This window comes from Acinonyx jubatus, chromosome C1 (assembly GCF_027475565.1).
Source record: "Acinonyx jubatus isolate Ajub_Pintada_27869175 chromosome C1, VMU_Ajub_asm_v1.0, whole genome shotgun sequence".
Classification (NCBI taxonomy): Eukaryota; Metazoa; Chordata; class Mammalia; order Carnivora; family Felidae; genus Acinonyx; species Acinonyx jubatus.
The window spans coordinates 44,023,598-44,044,408 of NC_069381.1; the positions used below are offsets into that span (position 1 = coordinate 44,023,598).

Here is a 20,811-nt window from a genome sequence, read left to right on the forward strand (position 1 = left end):
GAACCAAGTATAAAAAATAAAACTGTAAAAGTATAAAATAAAACAGGTATTTTTATAACTTTGAGATGGGAGAATATTCCCTAAGCAAGTTAGAAAACTCTTAAAGCCATTAAAGAAAAAATGGGGAATTTTTATAAAATGTGGAAGCTCCTGTTAGCAAAAGACACTATCAATAAAAATAAAAAGAGAAGCAAAAGACTGGGAGAGAAAATTTACAGATACATAAAATGGGCATGGCATTGATATGCTGAACATAAAAAGAATTCCTGAAAGTTAACAAGAAAACCCCAAAGAAACCTAAATAACGATGTCAATTTATAGAAGAAATGTAAACAGCCAATAATCACATGATGAGATGCTCAAATTCACAGGAAATGAGAGTATTGCAAATTAAATAACAAAGTACTATTTTTGTCCATTATAATGAAAAAATTAAAGATGGAAAATATTCAGTACTAACAGAGAAATAGGAAACGAGTTTATGGGAGTACAGACTGGTCCAAATAAATCTCTTTTTTGGAAAGAGATTACTATGAATTATATTAAAAATCACATTTTCTAGGAATTCGTCCTTCAGAAATGGTACCATATGCACATAAAGACAAATTTACATATTTACATGGTGCCCATGAATAAGTGACAGCATCATGGTACAACAGTTGCAGAAACACATTACAGCCATTAAAATCAATGACAGCACGGATCTGGAAAGATGTCCGTGATATAACGTTAAATGAAAATATGCCACTACATATAGCTTGATTACAATTCAGCCTTAAAGACAGAGAAAGCAGGAAAGAACGTGCACAGGTATATTCCACATAAATTTAGGCAAAAGTCAGAAATGCTATGAGTCAAATGGGTAGCTATTACCTAGGAAGAAGGTAGAGGTGTGGGGGCTTGGGGGGATGGAGGACAGGCACCTTCCATTCCTTACTTTGTACAGGTAATTTAAAAAAAATTTTTTAACGCTTATTTATTTTTGAGAGAGAAAAAGTGAGAGCAAGCGGGGGAAGCGGCAGAGAGAGAGGGAGACAAAGAATCTGAAGCAGGCTCCCGGCTCCGAGCTGTGAGCAGAGCCTGATGTGGGGCTTGAACTCATGAACCGTGAGATCATGACCTGAGGTAAAGTTAAAGTCGGATGCACAACCAACTGAGCCACTTGGGGGTCCCTGTACAGGTATTTTTAACTGATCAATTGTGAATGTTGCTTTTTCACAGTATTTTTCAAATTCAAAAATATATAAATATAAATGTAAATGTAAAATGAATGCATTTACTTGTACTCAGTGGCCTATATTTATTCTAGGACACAGTCACCTTAACTGCTTAGGAAGCAGGCATTTATTGTGAAATTTTAATCCTTGTTTGATAAAAATCAGAGCCTTAATCTTTGGAATCTCTTTCTCTATGCCTGAATTTCATCATCATCTCAAATACAACTAAGCAATATAATTCTCTACCAACTGCAGCAAACAACACGGTTGTTTGAAAAATGGTCTGACCTAAGGGAAAAATCTTGGAGGAATCTTTAACCTCAAGATATTTAATAATAATGAGGGTAAGTCCAGATTCCTATGTATCTACCTTTAAGCCAATTTTCTTCCAAGTAGGGTAGAAACTTGGACTGCTCTGTATTTTTTTTTAAATATATTAACTCTGCCAGAAATTAGTATTTTAACATTTTAAAAATATGAAGCAATTTCTTTTTTTAAACAGTTTATTTATTTTGAGAGAGAGAAAAAAAAGAGAGAGAGCATGCAGGCACACGGTGAGGAGAGGCAGAGAGAGAGAATCTCATGCAGGCTCTGCACTGTTAGCATGTAGCCTGACGCATGGCTCGAACCCACAAACGGTGAGAATGTGACCTCAGCCAAAATCAAGAGTCGGATGATTAACTGACTGAGCCACTCAGGCACCCCGAAGCTAATCTCTAATATGACCAATGACCTATACAGCCAGTTTTTGAGAAATAAGTAAATTGGATAAAACCCTGTATCTGAAAAGGTTTTTGGTTTTAAATGGTTTTGCTTTTTAAAAAAAAAAAAATTTTATGTTTATTCATTTCTGAAAGACAGAGAGCTCAAGCAGGGGTGGGGTGGAGAGAGAGGGGGACACAGAATCTGAAGCAGGCTCCGGGCTCTGAGCTGTCAGCACAGAGCCCGACACGGGGCTCGAACTCACGAACCACGAGATCATGACCTGAGCCGAAGTCGGATGCGCCCATAAACGGTTTTGCTTCTTAAATCATTACCCATTATTTTCCAGATCAGTAGTCACTTCTAACATGCTTGGTCCACTCAATGGGGATCAAAATGACGGCCAAACAGCCTAGTTAACATTCAGGGAAGGGAGAAGACACTCCCTGGTCAGTGTCAGCAGAAGGCTTGGCAGACACTTAATCTTTCAGGATAAACAGTGGGTGGCAAGAAAGGGTCAGTTTATTACCAAGCATACCATCAGACTGTCTCCTGGATGTTACTTCCCTCGCCCAAAGACGGACCAAGCAAGTTAGCTGATTAGTCGCGGTTCCGCAGGAGCAAGCGCTGCTCTAAGCACAATCCTACGTCACTCAGGGGCAATGGATGATTTTACCCCATCACCTTCTGTTCTCAGTACATCACGGTAGCTAGCACAGTGTCCTACATGTGGCCAAGTACATAAGGAGCAGTTAAGTGAACAATCAACCAGAAGACAGAATAAAATGCTCCTAGTTACAAACAAGTCAGCCCTCTGTGAAAAATAAAAGATTAAGTTATTCCCCTTACCATAAGGTTAAATGTCTTTGAGAAAATGAAGTCCCATATAAAAAGAGGATGTACTGATTCTGAGGGAGGATTCTAAGCTCCTGTGACAGCCCTGTGTTATCTAGGAGTCCTACAATACCAAAAAACTTCCTACCAACCTTAAAATGAAATATTTTATTGTGCCTGGCACCAGGGAAGACTTTCTGATGTAACGGAGTCATAACACTATATGTACACATATCTTTGCTACGTACAGCAACTGTCCTTAAAAAGCAAGATGATTTCACACAACCATCACAAATTAGGAGGCAAATGCCAAAAGCAAAGGGAAATGGGCGGGGGGGGGGGGGGGGAAGCAAATACCCTACACTGAAATTTGGTTATGATTAGGAGCAAACATTCCTTTATCGGAGCCACTGAAACCGCTCCTGCAGAGATAACTTAACACTGTATCATTTCATTGACTGTGTCCAGACCACGTCCCCTGGGTAACATACCAGCCCGAATAAAGCGAACTTCTGCTGTGGGCACACAGACTGGTTTAACTTACCCCAAGTTCTATATCTTCCGAATGAAGCTTGGCTTGGATTGCTGCAAATCCGCCTAATTCTCCAAACTGAGAAGAGAAAGGGCACAAATTAATTTTAAAATGCTGTACGTTAATAATTTAAACAAGACACAAAGGCTACCATTCTACTCTGCCAACGTGCTCTGTAATACTGACCTAGAGAAAGCCATCACTAAGATAATTCTATTGCTCCTGTGATACACTGCAGGAGATGTGCTAAATCCTGACGCTGGTGCTCATCCGTATAAACAGCATATGATAAAGAAGAGGAGGAACTGAAAAACAGTCTTATTGTTCTTTCTAGCTGGCATTTACCTAAAATACCAAACTCTAAGCAATTCCATTAAAAGAAGGAAAATACGACTATATTAATAAAAGTTATATACCTTATTTACCAAATCCACAACCCATCCGTGAGGCTCCTATGAGAAAAGAAAATAGAAATTGAGCTGGCAATATGAGAACTTCCCCATGGGCCCATAGATTTTTTTTTTTTTTTTTTTTTAATTTTTGAGACAGAGAGAGACAGAGCATGAGCAGGGGAGGGCAGAGAAAGAGGGAGACACAGAATCCAAAGCAGACTCCAGGCTCTGAGCTGTCAGCACAGAGCCCGATGTGGGGCTCGAACCCACAGACCGCGAGATCATGACCTGAGCTGAAGTCGGACGCTCAACCGACTGAGCCTCCCAGGCGCCCCTACCATAGATTTCTTTTTAACCTAAGCGAAGAGTTGGGAGAAGAAAATATTAAGATTTGAAAAATATTTCAAAAGGCTTTTCTACATGTTTCTTAACGTGAGTCTCTGACATTTGTATATAATTTTAGGAGCCTGCACGTCTGTACTTGGATGCCACTGCTACAGTATGGAGCATTCTTGCATTTCTGGGTAGCTGACGTCAGCTGTTTAAGCTCTCCAAGGTACAGGGTAACTTGAGTCAAATTCTCTAGGAAAATTACAGTTTAGAAATCAAGAATTATTACTAAAGAGGAACAAATCAGGAATAAAAAGGTTAAATTTTAGCCCCTGTTGTCCCACTAATTGGTGCCCTGGAGCAAGTGCTTTCTTTTCTCCTCTTTGCTTCCTTCCTTTCTTCTTCTAAGCATTCACTGCTCTGGGGGCTGAATAATATTTGGGGAACAGTGACTATGAAGAGATGTGGTACCTGCTTTCACGGAGCTCATATTGAAGCAGCTTCAACAGAAACAAGCAAACCAACACATACCTAACAGGATTCACACTGTGCTAAGTCCCACAAAAGGAAAAACCACAAAAAGGTCTTCAAATGAGAGACAGAAGGAGCCTCCTTTGCTCAGGGTGGTGGTCATGGAAACCCTCTCTGAAGAGGTGGTCTTCACGTTGGATCCTACAGGATGAGACCGATTTAGCCACTCAAATAGTCCAGACAGAGAGGCCGAAATGGCAAAGGTCCTGTTTGGGGAAGGCAGTCAAGAGTAACTGTGGGGACCTCCCCCACCACCCCGCAGGGACACAGCAAGTCATCCCCGCGGGGACACAGCAAGCGGCACAGGTAGAGCTGTGGAGAGGGGCAGAGTGCAGACCATGCAGAAACTTGCAGGCTGCGGCTGGAAGGAAAGCAACAAAAGTGCTTAAGCCAGAAGCGATGCATTTCATGCTTTACGACGACCAGTCTTGCAGTTGTGTGGAGGATGGAATGGGCCAGATAAATGAGAGTGGAGGGAGAGATAGTAGCTGGAGGACTAATGCGGTAACTAGATTAGACGGGATGGTGTCGGGGGGGGGGGGGGGGGGGATGGCAGCAGTGGAGGCAGAGAGAAGGCAACTGAAGACACCTTCGAGATGAATTCAAAGGACAGGTTTATGGTTGCTTATGGGTCGTAAGAAAAGGGATAAATCGTGGCCGACTCCTATGCTTTTGGCTTGAGCACCTAGGTAGATGGTGATGTGGTTTACAGAGAGGGAGAAGAAGGAAGGCTGGCGAGACAAAAGGAAGTTCCGTTTCAAGCCCACTAAGTTGGAGGCATCTGTGTGGCGACCAAAAGGAATGGTTGGCTCGTCAAGTATGGTGTGCTCAGAGGAGAGGTTTGGGCCACAGAGATACAAACCGAAGGGCCATCAGCACAAAGACTGCATTTGCTTCCATGAGAAGGAAAGACAGTTCTTGGGGGAAAGAATAGTGAACAAAGAGAGGGCAGCTCTGGATTAAAGCTGGACAGAAAGCAAGGAATCAAGAAAGGCAAAGTGACTTAGGAGGTAGCAAGAGACTGCCAGACGAACCGATTTCGGAGAGGGACAAACTGATGGTGACCACTGCTGCGGGTGGTGTTAAGAGACGTTTCCTTGGGTTCTGGAAACTTAGAAGGTGCTGGTGCCTTACCAAGGGTGGTTTCAGTGGAGTGGCAGAAAAAGAAGGCAGACTGGCACACTCTGAAGAGTTAATGGAGACTTTTGTCTAGTTGCCCTAAACACCTCTCTGACGGATGAAAACATTTAAAAAAAAATCTTTAAACACACATAGCTGAGTTGGCACAAAGTGCTCAGAGGCTGAACACAAAGAGAAAGCAGAAATCGTGTGAGGTAAGCAGACTCTGAGGCTAGCCTTCACCGTGCAGGCATCTGTGGAACCCTGGCGACCTCCTGCCTCCATTTTCACAGCCCTACGGTGCCTGAGAAACAGGACCCAAAGCCAAGGTGGGGGCTGGGAGACTAAGAGGAGGTAGTCACATAAAACTGGAGCTCAAAGGGCTACAGCCTCAGGGTAAGGTGAGCTGAAAGAACTTACCTGGAGAAAGGGAGAGCAACAGGGAAGCCTGCCTACGAGCACTCTGGTACTGGATGCAGGGGAGAAAAAAAATTCTCTAAGAATCTGTGGCCACTGAACCGCCCTCACACGGCTTCACTTCTCAAATTCACGCTGATTTCACGGTCTGAAATACCGTAAGCTGAGAATTTATTCTAGAGTGGCCCCAGACTGTAGTGGTTCCAGGCACCTGGAAGAAGTAAGTAAATCCTCCTTGGAGGAAGGAATTTTCCCTCACTCCAGGCCTCAAACCATCCTCCCAGATTAAATTCCAAGAAACAGGACTTCACAGAAAAACAAACACAAACAAGTGTAATTTTTTTTTTCCTGTGTATATACATACAGATACAAAACAAGTTAAAGTTAGCCAGAGCCAGCTGAATCAGACTTGTAGATATCAGACACAGGACAAACACACAGGAGAACGAAAATACGTGTTTAGAACATGAGATGGTAAAAAAATGACAAAACAAATGAGAACCAAATAGAATTTACATAAATGAAGAAAAGTAACGAAATTGAAGACTTTTAATGAACAGGTTAAACAGCGTAACTGACACAAGCAGAAACAAAATTAGTGAACTAGAGCAGAGCTGAAAAAAATGATCACACCCTGTCAGAGCACAAGGACACAGAAAGATGGGAAACAGCAGGGGTTAAGGGACATGGAGGACAGGAGGGACGGCTTAACATGTATCCAAGTGAAGTTCTGAAGGAGAGACTGATTAATGGAGGAGAGACATTATTTAAGAAGATAGTGGCTGAGAATTTTCCAAAATTGATACAAGATATTAATCCTTAGATGCAGACGCCCAATGTTTCTGATGCAAAATAATATGAATACCACAGTCAGTCACAGGAGAGTCAAACTGCCAAACATCAAAGCGAAACAGGAGATCTCCAAAAGCAGCCATGGGGGGAGGTGGATTTCTAACAAAGGAACAACAGTCAGATCAAACAGCAACTTGTCAACAGCAGTAATCAAAGCCAGGAGACACTGACAGGGTATCTCTGATATTCTGAAAGTGTAACAGTCAATCTAGAATTTAAAACCCAGGGAAAACATTCTTTAAGGCGTGGGGATTAACGTTAAGTTCAGGCCATCAAAAACAAAGACATAATCACCAATGGACACTTACTAAAGGACATATTAGTAGGCAGGCAGAAGAAAAATTATCCCAGTGGAAGAGATAGAGAAGGAATAGTACACAAAGAGAGAACGCCTAAACGTGGCCAAGTCAAAACACCGTATCAAATAACAATGCTGACACCTAGTTGAGCATAAAGCAAGGCGGGAAAGGACTAAGATGCCGCACGCTAGAGGGACTCTCGGAGACTAAGTCAATCAGGTGGGAAGCGAGCACACGAAACATTCCAAGGTCTAGGTACTGCTCAGAGGAACACAAAGATATTAATGAAATTTTGGTTTTGTTTCATTAAGTTAAAGTTTTGGATAACCAGTAAAATAACTGGGAAAGGAGAATGTGGAATCTTCTCTGGTAAGGGTATGGAGGAGACAGAGAACCGTGCTGAAGCTAGACAGGGATGTGGGATCAAAGGCAGAATTTTTAAAGACAGGAAATACTATGGCGCACCAGGGTGGCTCAGTTGGTTAAGCATCCAACTATTGATTTTGGCTCAGATCATGATCCCAGGGTCCTGAGATCGAGCCCTGCGTCAGGCTCTGTGCTGAGCATGGAGCCTGCTTGGGATTCTCTCTTTCTCTCTCTCTGCCCCTCCCCTTCCCCTGCATGCATGCACGCTCTCTCGCTCTCTCTCTCTCCCTCTCTCTCTCTCACACACACACACACACAGAGTCTGCATTTCTCAACTTAAAAAAAAAAAGATGGAAAATACTAGAGCACATTGTATACAACGGGAGTGATCCAACAGAGAGGAAAAGACTGAGGATGCCAAACAAAGGATAGAAAACCTGAGGAGGAAAATGCCTCAGAAGGCAAGAGGAAAGGGGATGAGCAAGGGCCTCTGCAGGAGAGAAACTCCTTTGCAATAATGGGAGGATATGAACAGACTGGACCTTTCTGGGCCCCAGATGTCACGCATGTTAAGCTGAGGGGAAGAGAATGACCTTCTGCTGGGCACTTGCCACAGGGGAGCCCCGTGCTTAGTGTTTTGTATACACTTGCCCTTTAATCTTCACAACAAAGCTGAGGATCAGATTTTCATACTTCGGGAAGTAAGACTGCACGTAGCTAAAGAATGCAGACTAGAAGGCTAGATTACATGGGTTCTTCCCATGACTACTAGGTTTACAGACTTGGACAAGGACTCAACCTCTATGTGCCTCAGTTTCTCATCCATGAAATGGGGTTAAAAGTAGTACCTAACTCACAGAGTTTTTGTGGGGGTCAAATGCTGCAGTGTCTCCTCACTGCCCTCTGTGCTCGGCTGTCACCTCCTCCTCCCCTCTGGGGACTGCCTGGCTCTGCGAGACAGGACCACTCCCTCGTGCAGGCCATATTATTACAAGTGCACCTACTGCCTATGGTGTTTTCCCATCTCCTCCACTATGCTGTAAGCTAGGAACCACGCCTTAGCACTCTTTATAAGACGGCTGAGCTAAACCTCTGCTTCCTCTAAAGCAACGGACAAGTTTTCTATCTACTAAATTTACTGCTTTCCACTGTTTCTCGAAAGCCAGAGTTCAGTCAACAGATTGTTTAAATTATGTACTCTTTGTGGGTATAATGTCACTGGCACATTGTAGACCTTTAAATATAAAATGAAGATATTGGTTCTTGGCTTGAAAGAAAACAAAAGCTTTAATGCTTATGGAGCTTAAAAGAAAATGATGCATGAAACTAACTTCTAGATTATTTTTTCTAGGCTTAATTAGTCATTTCAAACAATTTCAAATGCTCTGGATTCTCAAACATCTATAACGATTTCAAATGCTCTAGCCTCTCAAACATCTATAAGAAACTGGGACACCCATTAAACTGGGGTTCTGACAATTCAATAAATAGGGCATTGATGTCATGCGGTCATTCCACATTTCACTAAACATCATTTCGAATCTATAAAATTCTTTATGATGTTAGTTAACAGCTATGGAAAAATATGCAATATCTGAAAAAAAGTTAAGCAATTTTATGAGCCATATGGAATAACTGTCATTTTTCACAGACTGTTTTAATCTTTCCACGTAAATTTTTATAGCACAGAAAAACTTTTTCAATATATTTCTCTATAAAATGACAAAACTAGACTATATTTACCTTTTGGAAAGTAGACACAGGTGAAACAGCAAACATATTTCCCTCCCCAAACACTTCTGTCCAATTCCTTTGAGATGTTTTCATTCTGTTTTTAAAATGGTACTCATTATCGGGATTGAAAGCCTAGATTCAAAGAGAACAGAGAAGCATTATTATTACCTATTTCTATAGCAACAATATTAGCAGGAGAAAAGAAGAAAAATATAGCCTTGGACTCCTCCATTAGTGGAATCTCTCAAATATCCCCACAGCACATACTCCTTAGCCGGTGCAGAGGAGTGAATGCCTGAAGCAGGGCTCTCCTATCCGGTTCAGGGCTCGCTGGGAGGGAGACCAGGATTCGGGCCAGGTGAGGCCGGTGCACAGGGACAGGTGGGCCGCAGGGCAGTAAAGTCCCCTTCTTCACACAGCTACTGTGACCAGTCAGGGAAAAAGGCCAGAAACCAAACCGCAAGAACACCCCATGTGAAAGCATTTATGTGAATAATCAGGAAGACATGAGGGAAAGCTATTTAATCATTCTAAGAGCTGAAAAAGCTATTAAAATTAGAAAGGTATTTCGTTAAAACTGAAAACACAAAATGAATGGCTGCTCTGTGTTTAAAATAAAAAGCAAGGTCCCTAACAGCTAAATTAAGATCTTTAACTATATTAGTTACCACTCATCATTAATTACAAGTCAGAGGACAGACAGAAGGTATTTTAAATAAAAGCAAAACACAAAGTGCTTCATTTTAGAGATACTGTACCATCGTAAGCACACCCAGGAGACCTGTGGGAATCGGATCTTGTTTAATTCTCTCTGCAACCAGTTCTATTAATAGCATCAACATGTTGTAGATTCCTTCATGAATTTCAGTACCCCACTTGTGAACAGCACTTGATGTCAGGAGCTACAAAAACAAAGGGCACTTTATGGAGTCTAACTTGAAAAGAAAAAGTCTATTGTTTATCAGTTCAATCTTGAATAATCAAGAGATTATTACCATAATATTACTCTTGTGCAAATGTCTTGCTTTAAGGAAAGCCTGTAGCCCGTCTGCTCATTCCTTTATTTCAGAGTCAACACTGAGTTTTGTTTTTGCATGTTAATTCCCTTACATTGAAGCAGTTTGTTTCAAAGAAAATTTGCATTTGTTTCTCTACTTTTCATCATTACTGGGGGGAGGTCAAGTGGTGTAGAGCAAGTGAGAACATGAGACCAAATCCTGGAGCTACCACTGTTTTCTAGCTGTCTGATCTTGGACAAATTTACCTGAGTTCCCGAGGCTCGGTTTCTTTCATGGAAAGAGGCAAATTCTTACCCACTTCACACAGATGTGCTCAATATCAAAAGATAAAACAAATGTGAAAAAGTATCTTATACATAGTGCAGTACTGTTATTAAATATATCGTGGCCGCCAATACTAACTGATATTCTTGGAATCTAAGAAATGGATGCTATATTTCATGATTTGAACACACACATTCTTGTCAGATTTTTTATATGTCAGAACTGCATCTTCCCACCTGTTGACCAGATGGCAACAGGACTATGAATGTGGAAACAATTTTAGAAATATTTTACAGATTTTGCTTACGTTTTCCTTTTTGATATGTATAAAAGTAATATTCAGTTTTTAAAATTGTTTAAGCCAATCTAAAATAGCTCTAAGTGATAGGCACTGTAACGCTATTTACTTTGCCACTGCTTCTCTTAAATACAAAACATAAAATACACAACAATCGTGCATGTTACACTCAGACAGCATCTCAGATTCATTAACAAGGCGGGAAAAGGTGCACAGATGAAACTCAAATAACCATCAGTGGATTTCTCCACGCCTCAGGCTTCTAGTCCTTGGGGAAATCTAATGCAGGAATAACTTGCCAGAATGGGGAATGAGAAATCAAAGAGTTTCACTTATTAAAATAATGGCAAATTGGTATGCTAGTTTCATGTTTTCCTAAGATTTCCCTTTAGAGGGAAAATACTATGCAATAAAAATTCCATCTTCGTCACACTGAGAATCCCTTAACAAGAGCAGCCTGAAAGAGCCCAAACTTCTCTAGCTGCAGAGAAAAACCTCAGTTCCAGATTTTCTAAATACCAATTAATTGCACGATTTGCTCCAATGAGCAATAATCATAACACCGACTTTATATAAACCAATGAGTTACTACTTTTTTTGCAAGAATTTTTTGCCTGCCTGTATATTCGTCCTATACCTAAATTATAAAGCAAGATGAAGCAGAGATAAGCACTCAAGAAGCTTCATAGGACTATAAAATAAAATTCAGCACCACTCCTTCTGTTGCCATCTCACTGTTCAGTTTTTAATCTGAAAAGGGAATTCAACCTACCTTGCAGAAGAGGGGAAAGACAGGCAGCCCTTTGTGGGGAAGCTGTGCTCAAGGTTTAAACGCAACTATGCGCTATGGCCAGACCTATATTTCCTTCCCTGCTTGAACACATGGTAAAGAATCCAGGCTGGCCTGAAGGTAACAGGTGAAGAAGGCAGACACGACAACAGAGTCCCTTTTGTGCGCCTCATTCATACAATTGCTTATTACTCATACCTTCCTTCTAATAAAACATTTGAGGTGGCTTGTAAGAAAAGCCAAGGGAAGAGGGTAGAGAAATAGTCATCATACCCGGAAACACAGCTAAGGAAAGCAATGGCAATTATATAAAATACCACTGAGTTTTCTCGTAGCCAAATCAAAGGCACACAGAGTCCTTAGCTCTTCTGATTTAAAAAAAAAAGGGGGGGGGTGCCTGGGTGGCTCAGTCGGTTGGGTGTCTGACTTCAGCTCAGGTCATGATCTCACGGTCTGTGAGTTAGAGCCCCGCGTCGGGCTCTGTGCTGACAGCTCAGAGCCTGGAGCCTGCTTCGGATTCTGTGTCTCCCACTCTCTGCCCCTCCCCTGCTCACGCTCAGTCTCTCTCTCTCTCTCTCTCTCCCCCCCACCGCCACCAAGAAAAAAATAAACATTAAAAAAAATTTTTTTTAAGTATGCTTTTTTGATGGGGACAAGAACCTTTTTTTTTTTTTTAACATTTATTTATTTTTGAGACAGAGAGAGACAGAGCATGAACGGGGGAGGGTCAGAGAGAGAGGGAGACACAGAATCTGAAACAGGCTCCAGGCTCTGAGCAGTCAGCACAGAGCCCGACGCGGGGCTCGAACTCACATACCGCGAGATCGTGACCTGAGCCGAAGTCGGACGCTTAACCGACTGAGCCACCCAGGCGCCCCAGACAAGAACCCTTTTTAATAGCTCTTAACTGTAAAGGGAACTTAACACATACATTTTTCTATAAACATTGAACAACAGAACGTAGGGTACCTTTGTGCTCGTAGTTTTCTGGGAAAAAACAACCTAGCAACCAACCGCTGGACCACTTATGCTATTACAAACAGCTGAGCACATAATATAAAACTGTTCTCTGGACTATCTCTGCACACAGAGTAATATACTCCAAATACGCAACTTGCCAATGACCCGCGTTGACACAGGGCTCTCTGGATCTGGAGATCATCAACCTAAAGGTCCTCTCCTTACACTGATAAATCCTTTTCCGCGACTTTGAATAAGCCTGTATTTTCTTTGTCTGTAAATTTATACATACAGTACAATGTGCTACATACAGTATTGTCACACTGTAAAAATTCCGCTATTAAAAAAATTACTGTAATTCTTAACAGAATTCATAAAAGTTTAAAATAATCTTAAACGATAAATTGGTAGATGAATTCATCCAAAATGAACATAAGCCTTGATTCCATATAATCCCCGCCCAAATGACAATTTTAAAAGATTCTGCACTTTTTTCAAAGATGCAGCTGTTTTTGTTCCTAAAATTAATTTTGGTATTTTTTTAAGCCTTGAAGCGAGGGAGATGCTACCAAGATGTAGATGGGAGTGACAGTTTACAAATGAACAGTTTATTTTACGGGGTTTTAAGATAAATACAATCTTCACCCATCTGTATTTCCAGTGACTTCCTTGCATACGGGACTAGAATGGATGTCAAAACCCAGAAGGACAAGACAGCAGGAGACTCATTTATTCATTCAACAAAGATTTACTGAGCTCTTTCCCAGAAGAGGCAGGCGCAGGCTGTGCACTGGCGAAAACTACAGTGTCTATGACATTGTCTCTGCTCTTTTGGGGATTCAGGACTCATGTCCCGCAAAGGGAGTCATGCTGAGTTAGACTGCTTTCAGAAACACAAGTCCTGTGATCTGCTATTCTCCCTGTTAAGAAAAATTGCTTTCTAAGCGATGTGACCGGAATGGGAGGAAGCACACTGCTCTAGCTCTGACAGAAATGCTGCCATACGCGTGCCACTTGCCATGAAACATACTCAATCCAGTCAAACTTTGCATGGTTTAAAACGCCTGCTTCTGCCTCAGTACAACAATCAGATTAAATGGCTCGTATTTGGGTAAGTATTATCTTTCCCAATGCCACAGGCCTGAGTTTAGGAAGATGCGCAATTCCCAAGTATAAGTAAGCCTTCACCGATTCTTCGGCAATGAAAGAGATGGAAGTAAATGTGACAGGGCAAACAGTTAAATGTAAAAGTGAATCCTTCGTAAGCCCCAAATTCAGAGTGACTCTGGGCATACTGGGGGATTCTTCACGTGAACAAGACCCGTAAACTGGCCTCCCACAAGAAACTAAAACAAAAAGCCTGTTCGGTACCCCCCCCTCCAAAAAAAAAACCCAGACTCGCGCATTTTTTCTTACCTTTTTAAATGCTTCAGGCATACACCTATCCATAAATCTTTTACAATTCTCATCAGACTCGGAAAGACCTTAGCAAAATAAATGAAACAATATGCCTTACTAAGATTTTAGGCAGTTTGCAGAAATCATATGTATCATTCCAAATTCATGCCCATGGGACTAGTTATTTATAGAAACCTTCTTAAGGGATTATTAAAAGCAGAATATATATACATATATATATATACATTTTTCCTGCTGAAGGAACAGACTGAGAAACAATCACAGTATTAATGTATTTGTTAATAGCACAATATGTTAATATGAACCAATTCCTATGCATTGGTTAATAGTATAAGTTACTAATTAGAAGTGAAACGGTTGAACTTAGTTTTCCATTTTCAGAGTAACTTCAAATGATCTGATTAAACAGCTAATAAAACACCAACGGCAGCTTCTTACTAGCCATTAGTGTTATCTTAAACAGCTCTATAAAAACAAAAGTATTCTCAACAGATACCCAAATCACCCTTCTTCCCTAAAACAAACTGATGAACTCTGAGTTATCAAACGCACAGAACTGTGCCTGGCACACAGTAAGTGAATACTAGCTAAGTGAATGAATGACTCCACTGCAAATTATCCTCTGAAATACATTAAAAAACACACACACACACAACACTTAATAATGTATTTTGCTTATCGCTGGGAATACCGCTGGACACATTTTCTTTTTTTTCAGACCCACCACGTAGCACAGCACCCACATCCTAACAGGCGCGCAATAAATGCTGCTGCTGAGAAGCCAGTCAGAACGTACCACAAGAGGCCATGAGGATTAAACCTGATCCCAGTCAAAATATTTCCTTTTGATGTGCCTCATATTTAATCATGGTGGTAAATTAAACCACGTATACTTTTAATGAGGAAAAGAAAATCACAAAACAGTGGACCAATTCATCCTATAACTGAACTGAATATGAAAACTATTTTTCTTCAGTACAGAGTCTAGAAGCGTCCTTACACTGATACCCATTTTCCAACCCAGAGATAGCTTATTACTCTATTAGTTTAATATTTATAAAGTACTGAAGACAGTGCCAAACATTTAATATGCCCAAAATGTTTGCTAAGTAAGTAGTACTTTTTCTCTTAAAGGACAAAAAGCCGCTGAACTGAACCTTAAAATGCTCCAAGCTTTTGTGGACAACGTTCCTTTCAATTTCCACAAAGCTTCTCAATTATAGTTTGAAGACTCTCATACTCTATTGGAGCTAGGAGACAACAGGTGGTTCAATTCAAAGCTTTTATTCCACGGGGGCTAGACGGAGACCAGGAGAGTAAATGATCGAATGTCACCCAGACGCGCAGGGACAAGAGGGAGGATTAAGGCCAGGCCTGGTATCGATCCACCCGCCCACCCCACCCCCCCCCCCCGGGGCCTGCGGGGGGAGAGCTTACCGAGTCTGGCCAGGTAGGTGGACGCCAACAGGCATTTGCCCAGTGATTCTTCCCGCTTGTAGGGGATGGACCAGTGATCGGTCAAAACGCGGCTTTCCAGCTCGTACAGATTCGTGGTGGGGAACTCGATCCCTTCCCCCGAGCAGTTTCCGTTTTCATCATTCTTCTGACAAACAGGGATGGCGGCAAAAACACAAGCAGACGCATCAGTGACTGCGTGACAATGCGTGTACGTTGGGCACAGCAGAGATGCATGCCCAGCGGTAGCGCCCCGTGCGGAGTGTGGATCCCCCACGGCTCCCTCACGGTCACATCTGCCGGACCAGCTGGGCTACTGTCCACTCCCCTCACGGTGACATCCCGCTCTCGCAGAAGTCATTTCACCTTTCTTCAAAAATGAGCTCTCTCAGTGTCTCGTTACAGAACAGCAAACTACCTTCACCTGCAGCCATCCTTGCTCTCCCGCTGCCAGAGGGGACGGGCTTCACCAAAGGGTCCTCTGTATTGCTGTCCCCATCTCCTCACACCGAGTGACCCCTGACCCCGCACCAGTATGGCTTTTCCAGAGCCCTCACCCTCCCACAGCCACTGTTGCTCAGGCCATTACTGGACGCTATGACATTAAACCCAATGAGCAGTTTCAGTCCTTCTCCTCCTTCCCCGCAGCGTCTGCCCCTCTGTCCGCTCCCTCTTCCTGCAAGACTAGCTCACCCCTCACCTCCCCGGGGGTCTGGCTGTTCTGCCCTGTCTCTTCGCCCCCTCTTCCTGGCCATCAAATACTGGAGCTTCTCAAACCTCAGCGCTAGGCTCTCTTCTCTCCTCTCGGTGTTCTCCATCCCAGTGAAAGGCACCACAGCCAGAAATCAGGGACTCGTTCTTAAAACCCTGTGCTCCCATCCCCACTCCACGACCTGGTGATAAGACCTCCTAAATTTCTCTCCAATCCATCTACTTCCGCCCACCTCCATGGAGATGCCATTACTCCTGAATTCACCCATCCACCTTCTTTAACCTATGTAAACTCCTGTACATCCTTAACTCTTTCAGAAAAGCCTTTCCAGAACATCCGAACTATACCAAATTTCCCTAATTATTTTATACTCTTGCCATCCTGAGCTTCTCCTCGTAGCTCAGCTCACAGATCTAATTTTACATTTATTTGTGATTGATTTTTGTTTTAAGTTTATTTACTTTGAGGGAGAGAGAGACAGACAGACAAAGAATCCCAAGCAGGCTCCACACTGTCAGCACAGAGCCCGATGTGGGGCTCAAACCCATGAGCTGTGAGATCATTACCCGAGCCAAAGCCAAGAGTTGAACTAACCAACTGAGCCACCCAGGTGCCCCATATTTGTGAATGATTTTATGTTTGCCCCCACTAGACCAAGCTCCATGAAGACAGGAACCCGGGCTGGTTTTGACCACCTCTGTATCTGTATCTCCAGAACCCAGTGGCTAACACAGAGTACGTGTTTAATATATATAAGGTGGAAAAAGACTTTGTGCAAACAAAGTTTCAACTACTAATAGGGGACCTGCCAGGCTTTCCATCAATTCTTACCACAGTAATCTGTTATAAAGCAAACTGGGCCCCTCCTCCAAACTGCCTCATACCTACTCTGGTTTCTTTAAAACCTAAATATTTTCACAACTCACTCTATAATCATTCCATTAAAAGAAATTACCTTTAGCCTCAATTAAGGAAAAGACCATAAATATAAAGCAGAAGTGATAAAAATACACAGAAGAAAACAGTTTTCAATCCCACATGAGGGCTAAAGGAACGGGACACTCCTCTAGTTTTTTTAGGTTCACGGTTAAGCTGGGAAGAAAATAAGACAATAACCAAAAAGGTGATGAAAAGCTAAAAATGAAGTAGACAACAATGGAAACTGGGGGTGAAGGGTGGGGGTGGACCAAGTAGGTTTACAATCGTAACATATGCAGAAAACTCAGTTCTCTTCAGAAAGACACGCAATTAATAAGTTCTGTAAATAAAATAGTTTTACTTAAAGGAAGCAGAGGATACTCTAAGAGTAAAGATTCTGTATACTTTCAAAATAGCATACTTGCTAACTGCCTCAATTTATTAACCTAGGATCAAAGTACAACTAAAGCATATACAAATACAATTCAACTGGATGACAGGTTATGTCATTACTATGAAATATCTATTGTTAATTTCCACAGGAGTTAATAGATCACATCATATATGAAATCATCAACTGCACCCAGCAGTTACTAAGTGAAGAGCCCCCAAGAGCTTCCTAAGAGTCACAAGAGAGCTGCGTTCTCTCCCTGCTCTCTGCCATGTGAGACGACACAATGAAGTCGGCAGCCTGTGACCTGCAGAAGGCCCGCACCAGAACCCAGCCATGCGGGCACTCTGATCTTGGACTTCCAGCCTCTGGAACAGCGCAAGATGAATTTCTGTTGTTCACACGCCAAAAACAGCCAACCAAAAAGCTAAGAGCTTCCTTTGGGGGGTAGGGGCGCAAGGTCTTTGACAGCGTCAGTGATGAGACGAACTTCATGTGCGCACCAAAGGGACGTACCGTGAAGGCACGGCAACATCCCTGCTGGGGTATTCCTGCCAAAAATGCGGAACCCGAATCCAGTCATGAGGAAACCCAAAATGAGGAACACTCTAAAAAATAACTAGCCTGTGTTCTTCACAAACGCCAAAGTTATGAAAGACTGAGGGTGACCAGACAGCCACAATAACTGAATGCAGCACGGGCTTTTGTTTGTTTTCGTTTCTTTCTTGGCTTCAAAGACTTTCTACTGGATCAGTGTTGATTTCCTCGTTTTGGTAACGTACTAAGGTTAAAAAAGAGAGGATCTTCATTTTTAGGAAATACACACTGAAGTATTTAAGGATGGAGGGGCATCATGTCTGTAATTTATTCTTAAACAGTTCAGGAAAAGCAGTAACAATACATACACACGCGTATTTATATGCACGTGATAATATACACATACAAAGAGAGAATGATAAAGAGAATGTGATAAAAGGTTAACATTTGAAGAACCCGAATAAAGGTTATATAAAAATTCCAGATTTAAGGTTGTAATGTCCTTTTTGCAATTTGTCTGTAAATCGGGAATTATTTCAAAATTAAAAACTATTTAGTTAGGTAAATATATAAAAGGCATAGAATTCTGGTGCCATACGGAATCTAAGAAAATTCCGTACTTTACACAGGAAGAATCTAATGAATCTAGAAAGATGGGGGTGTACCTATAGTGGTTAAAAAAAAAAAAAAAGTCACATTATACTTAGTATACTCTACTTAAGAACTCCATTACAGTTGGTAACATAAATAATTTAGCTTCTTAATACTTTTATGTTTTTGTCTTAAATTACTAAATAGGTACACATGTTCTTAATAGAAAACACCGAAAACATGAATAGCGAAAAATAAACCTACCGTTTATTCCACCACTTAAAAATTAATCACACTGACATTTTAATAACTATTTTTCCAGTAAAAGCTATTTCTTTACAGATTCTATTTTCTTAAAAACGCGCAAATGTGGAACTAACCTTGCTCTCACCACCTCCATGAGTGCCCATCATCTCGCTCATATAAAGACAGTATTAATGTAGTATTTCTTCCCCCACCTGATTTAAAAGGCTGATGCACAAAGCAATAATCATAAAACTGGTAACGGAGTGATGTTTTGTACAAGACTGAAATTAAGTTGATACTAATCTGAACTATACTGCTACAAATTCAGATGTTAATTATAATCCACAGGGCCACCACTAAGAAAATAACTTAAAAATATATATATAGTGAAAGAAAAAGCAAGGGAATTAAAATGGTATACTCAAAAATACCTACTTAATACAAAAAAACAGGAGTTATGGAAGATGGAAGAACAAAACAGCATAAACCATAGAAAACAAACAGCAAAATGGTAGATGTAAATTTTGTCTTCTCAATTAAATTATAATTATCAGTAATATGGTAAACATAAATGGACTAAACACTCCAATGAAAATGGGAGAGATTTGCAGAATGGATTTTAAAAAATGATCCAACTATATGCTGTCTAAAGCCACATTTTAGATTCAAAGACACAAAGAGGGTGAAATAAAAGAATGGGAAAAGATATATCACATACACATAAAGGAGCAAGAGTGGCTATACAGGTGTCAGACTAGATGTTAAGACAAACATACTGCCAAAGATAAAAAGAGACGTTTCATAATGATTAAAAAAAAAAAGGTCAATATAGGAGGAAGATAAAATAAGACATACCATGAAAACAACAACCAAAAGATAGCTGGAGTCGCTACACTAATACCAGAAAAAAAAGATAGAGGTTATGTGAAAATCTGTTACTAAAGACGAGGGATCTTTTTATAATAAAGGGCTGATCCACCGGGAAAACGTAATGATTACAAAAAATGCATGCATTTAACAAAAGAGACTCAAGGTAAAGAAAGGAAAAAGTGACAGAATTTAAGGCAGAAATACACATTCAACAAGAAAAGCTGGAGACTTCAATACCTCACTTTCAGTAAGAGATGGAGCAATATAAAAGATCAACAAGGACATAGAAGAGTTAAATAATACTGCAAACTAAATCTAAAAGACATTTATAAAACTCTTTAGGATAGAGCATGTTAGGTCCTAAAACAAGCCTCAATAAACTTGAAAGGATTAAAATAATACAAAGTGTTTTCTGACCACAGTGGAATGAAATTGAAAATCAACAGAAGGAAATTTGGGAAATCCAAAAACATGTGAAAATTCAACAACACGATTCTAAATAACTAATGGATAAAAAAAAAATAATAATAATGGAAATGAGAAAGTGCTTTGAGTGGAATGAAAGTAAAAATATAACAAAGTTTATGATGCAGTGATTGGAGGGAAATTTTTGTTTTAAGAAGAAAGATTTCAAATCAATAACCTAACCATGAACCTTGGAACCTTGGAAACTAAATCCAAGGAAGCAGAAGGAAGGAAATAATAAGGATCAGAGTGGAAATAAATGAAAGAATAGGAAAAACAATGGAGACAATAAAAAAACCAAATTAGTTCTTTGAAAAGAGAACTCCTTTCAACAAAAAGGAGAAATTTTTAGCTAGACTGACCAAGAAAGAAAGAAAGAAGACTCAAATTACTAATATCAGGAAAGAAAAGAGGTGATTATCAACACTGACCTTTTGGAAATAAAAATGACTACAAGGAATACTATTGATTGATTACATGCCAACAAATTAGATAATCTAGATGCAATGGACACATTCCTAGGACATAAACCGGAAAAACTGACTCAAGTA

At 40.9% G+C, this 20,811-nt stretch overlaps 1 protein-coding gene across 3 annotated transcripts in view; it reads right to left on the minus strand.

The window, feature by feature from the left end:
* The window catches only part of USP24 (ubiquitin specific peptidase 24), a 140,233-nt gene that overhangs the window by 94,406 nt on the left and 25,016 nt on the right, over positions 1 to 20,811 (minus strand). For 2 of the 3 annotated variants that reach the window (XM_027059086.2, XM_053214109.1), the window contains exons 2-7: positions 15,513 to 15,678; positions 14,073 to 14,140; positions 10,084 to 10,227; positions 9,335 to 9,457; positions 3,702 to 3,737; positions 3,298 to 3,363 (exon numbers count right to left, since the gene is read on the minus strand). In XM_027059086.2, coding sequence (XP_026914887.1) covers positions 3,298 to 3,363; positions 3,702 to 3,737; positions 9,335 to 9,457; positions 10,084 to 10,227; positions 14,073 to 14,140; positions 15,513 to 15,678 — 603 coding nt within the window. The remainder of the gene's footprint in view (positions 1 to 3,297; positions 3,364 to 3,701; positions 3,738 to 9,334; positions 9,458 to 10,083; positions 10,228 to 14,072; positions 14,141 to 15,512; positions 15,679 to 20,811) is intronic. The other variant, XM_053214110.1, reaches the window with a different exon arrangement.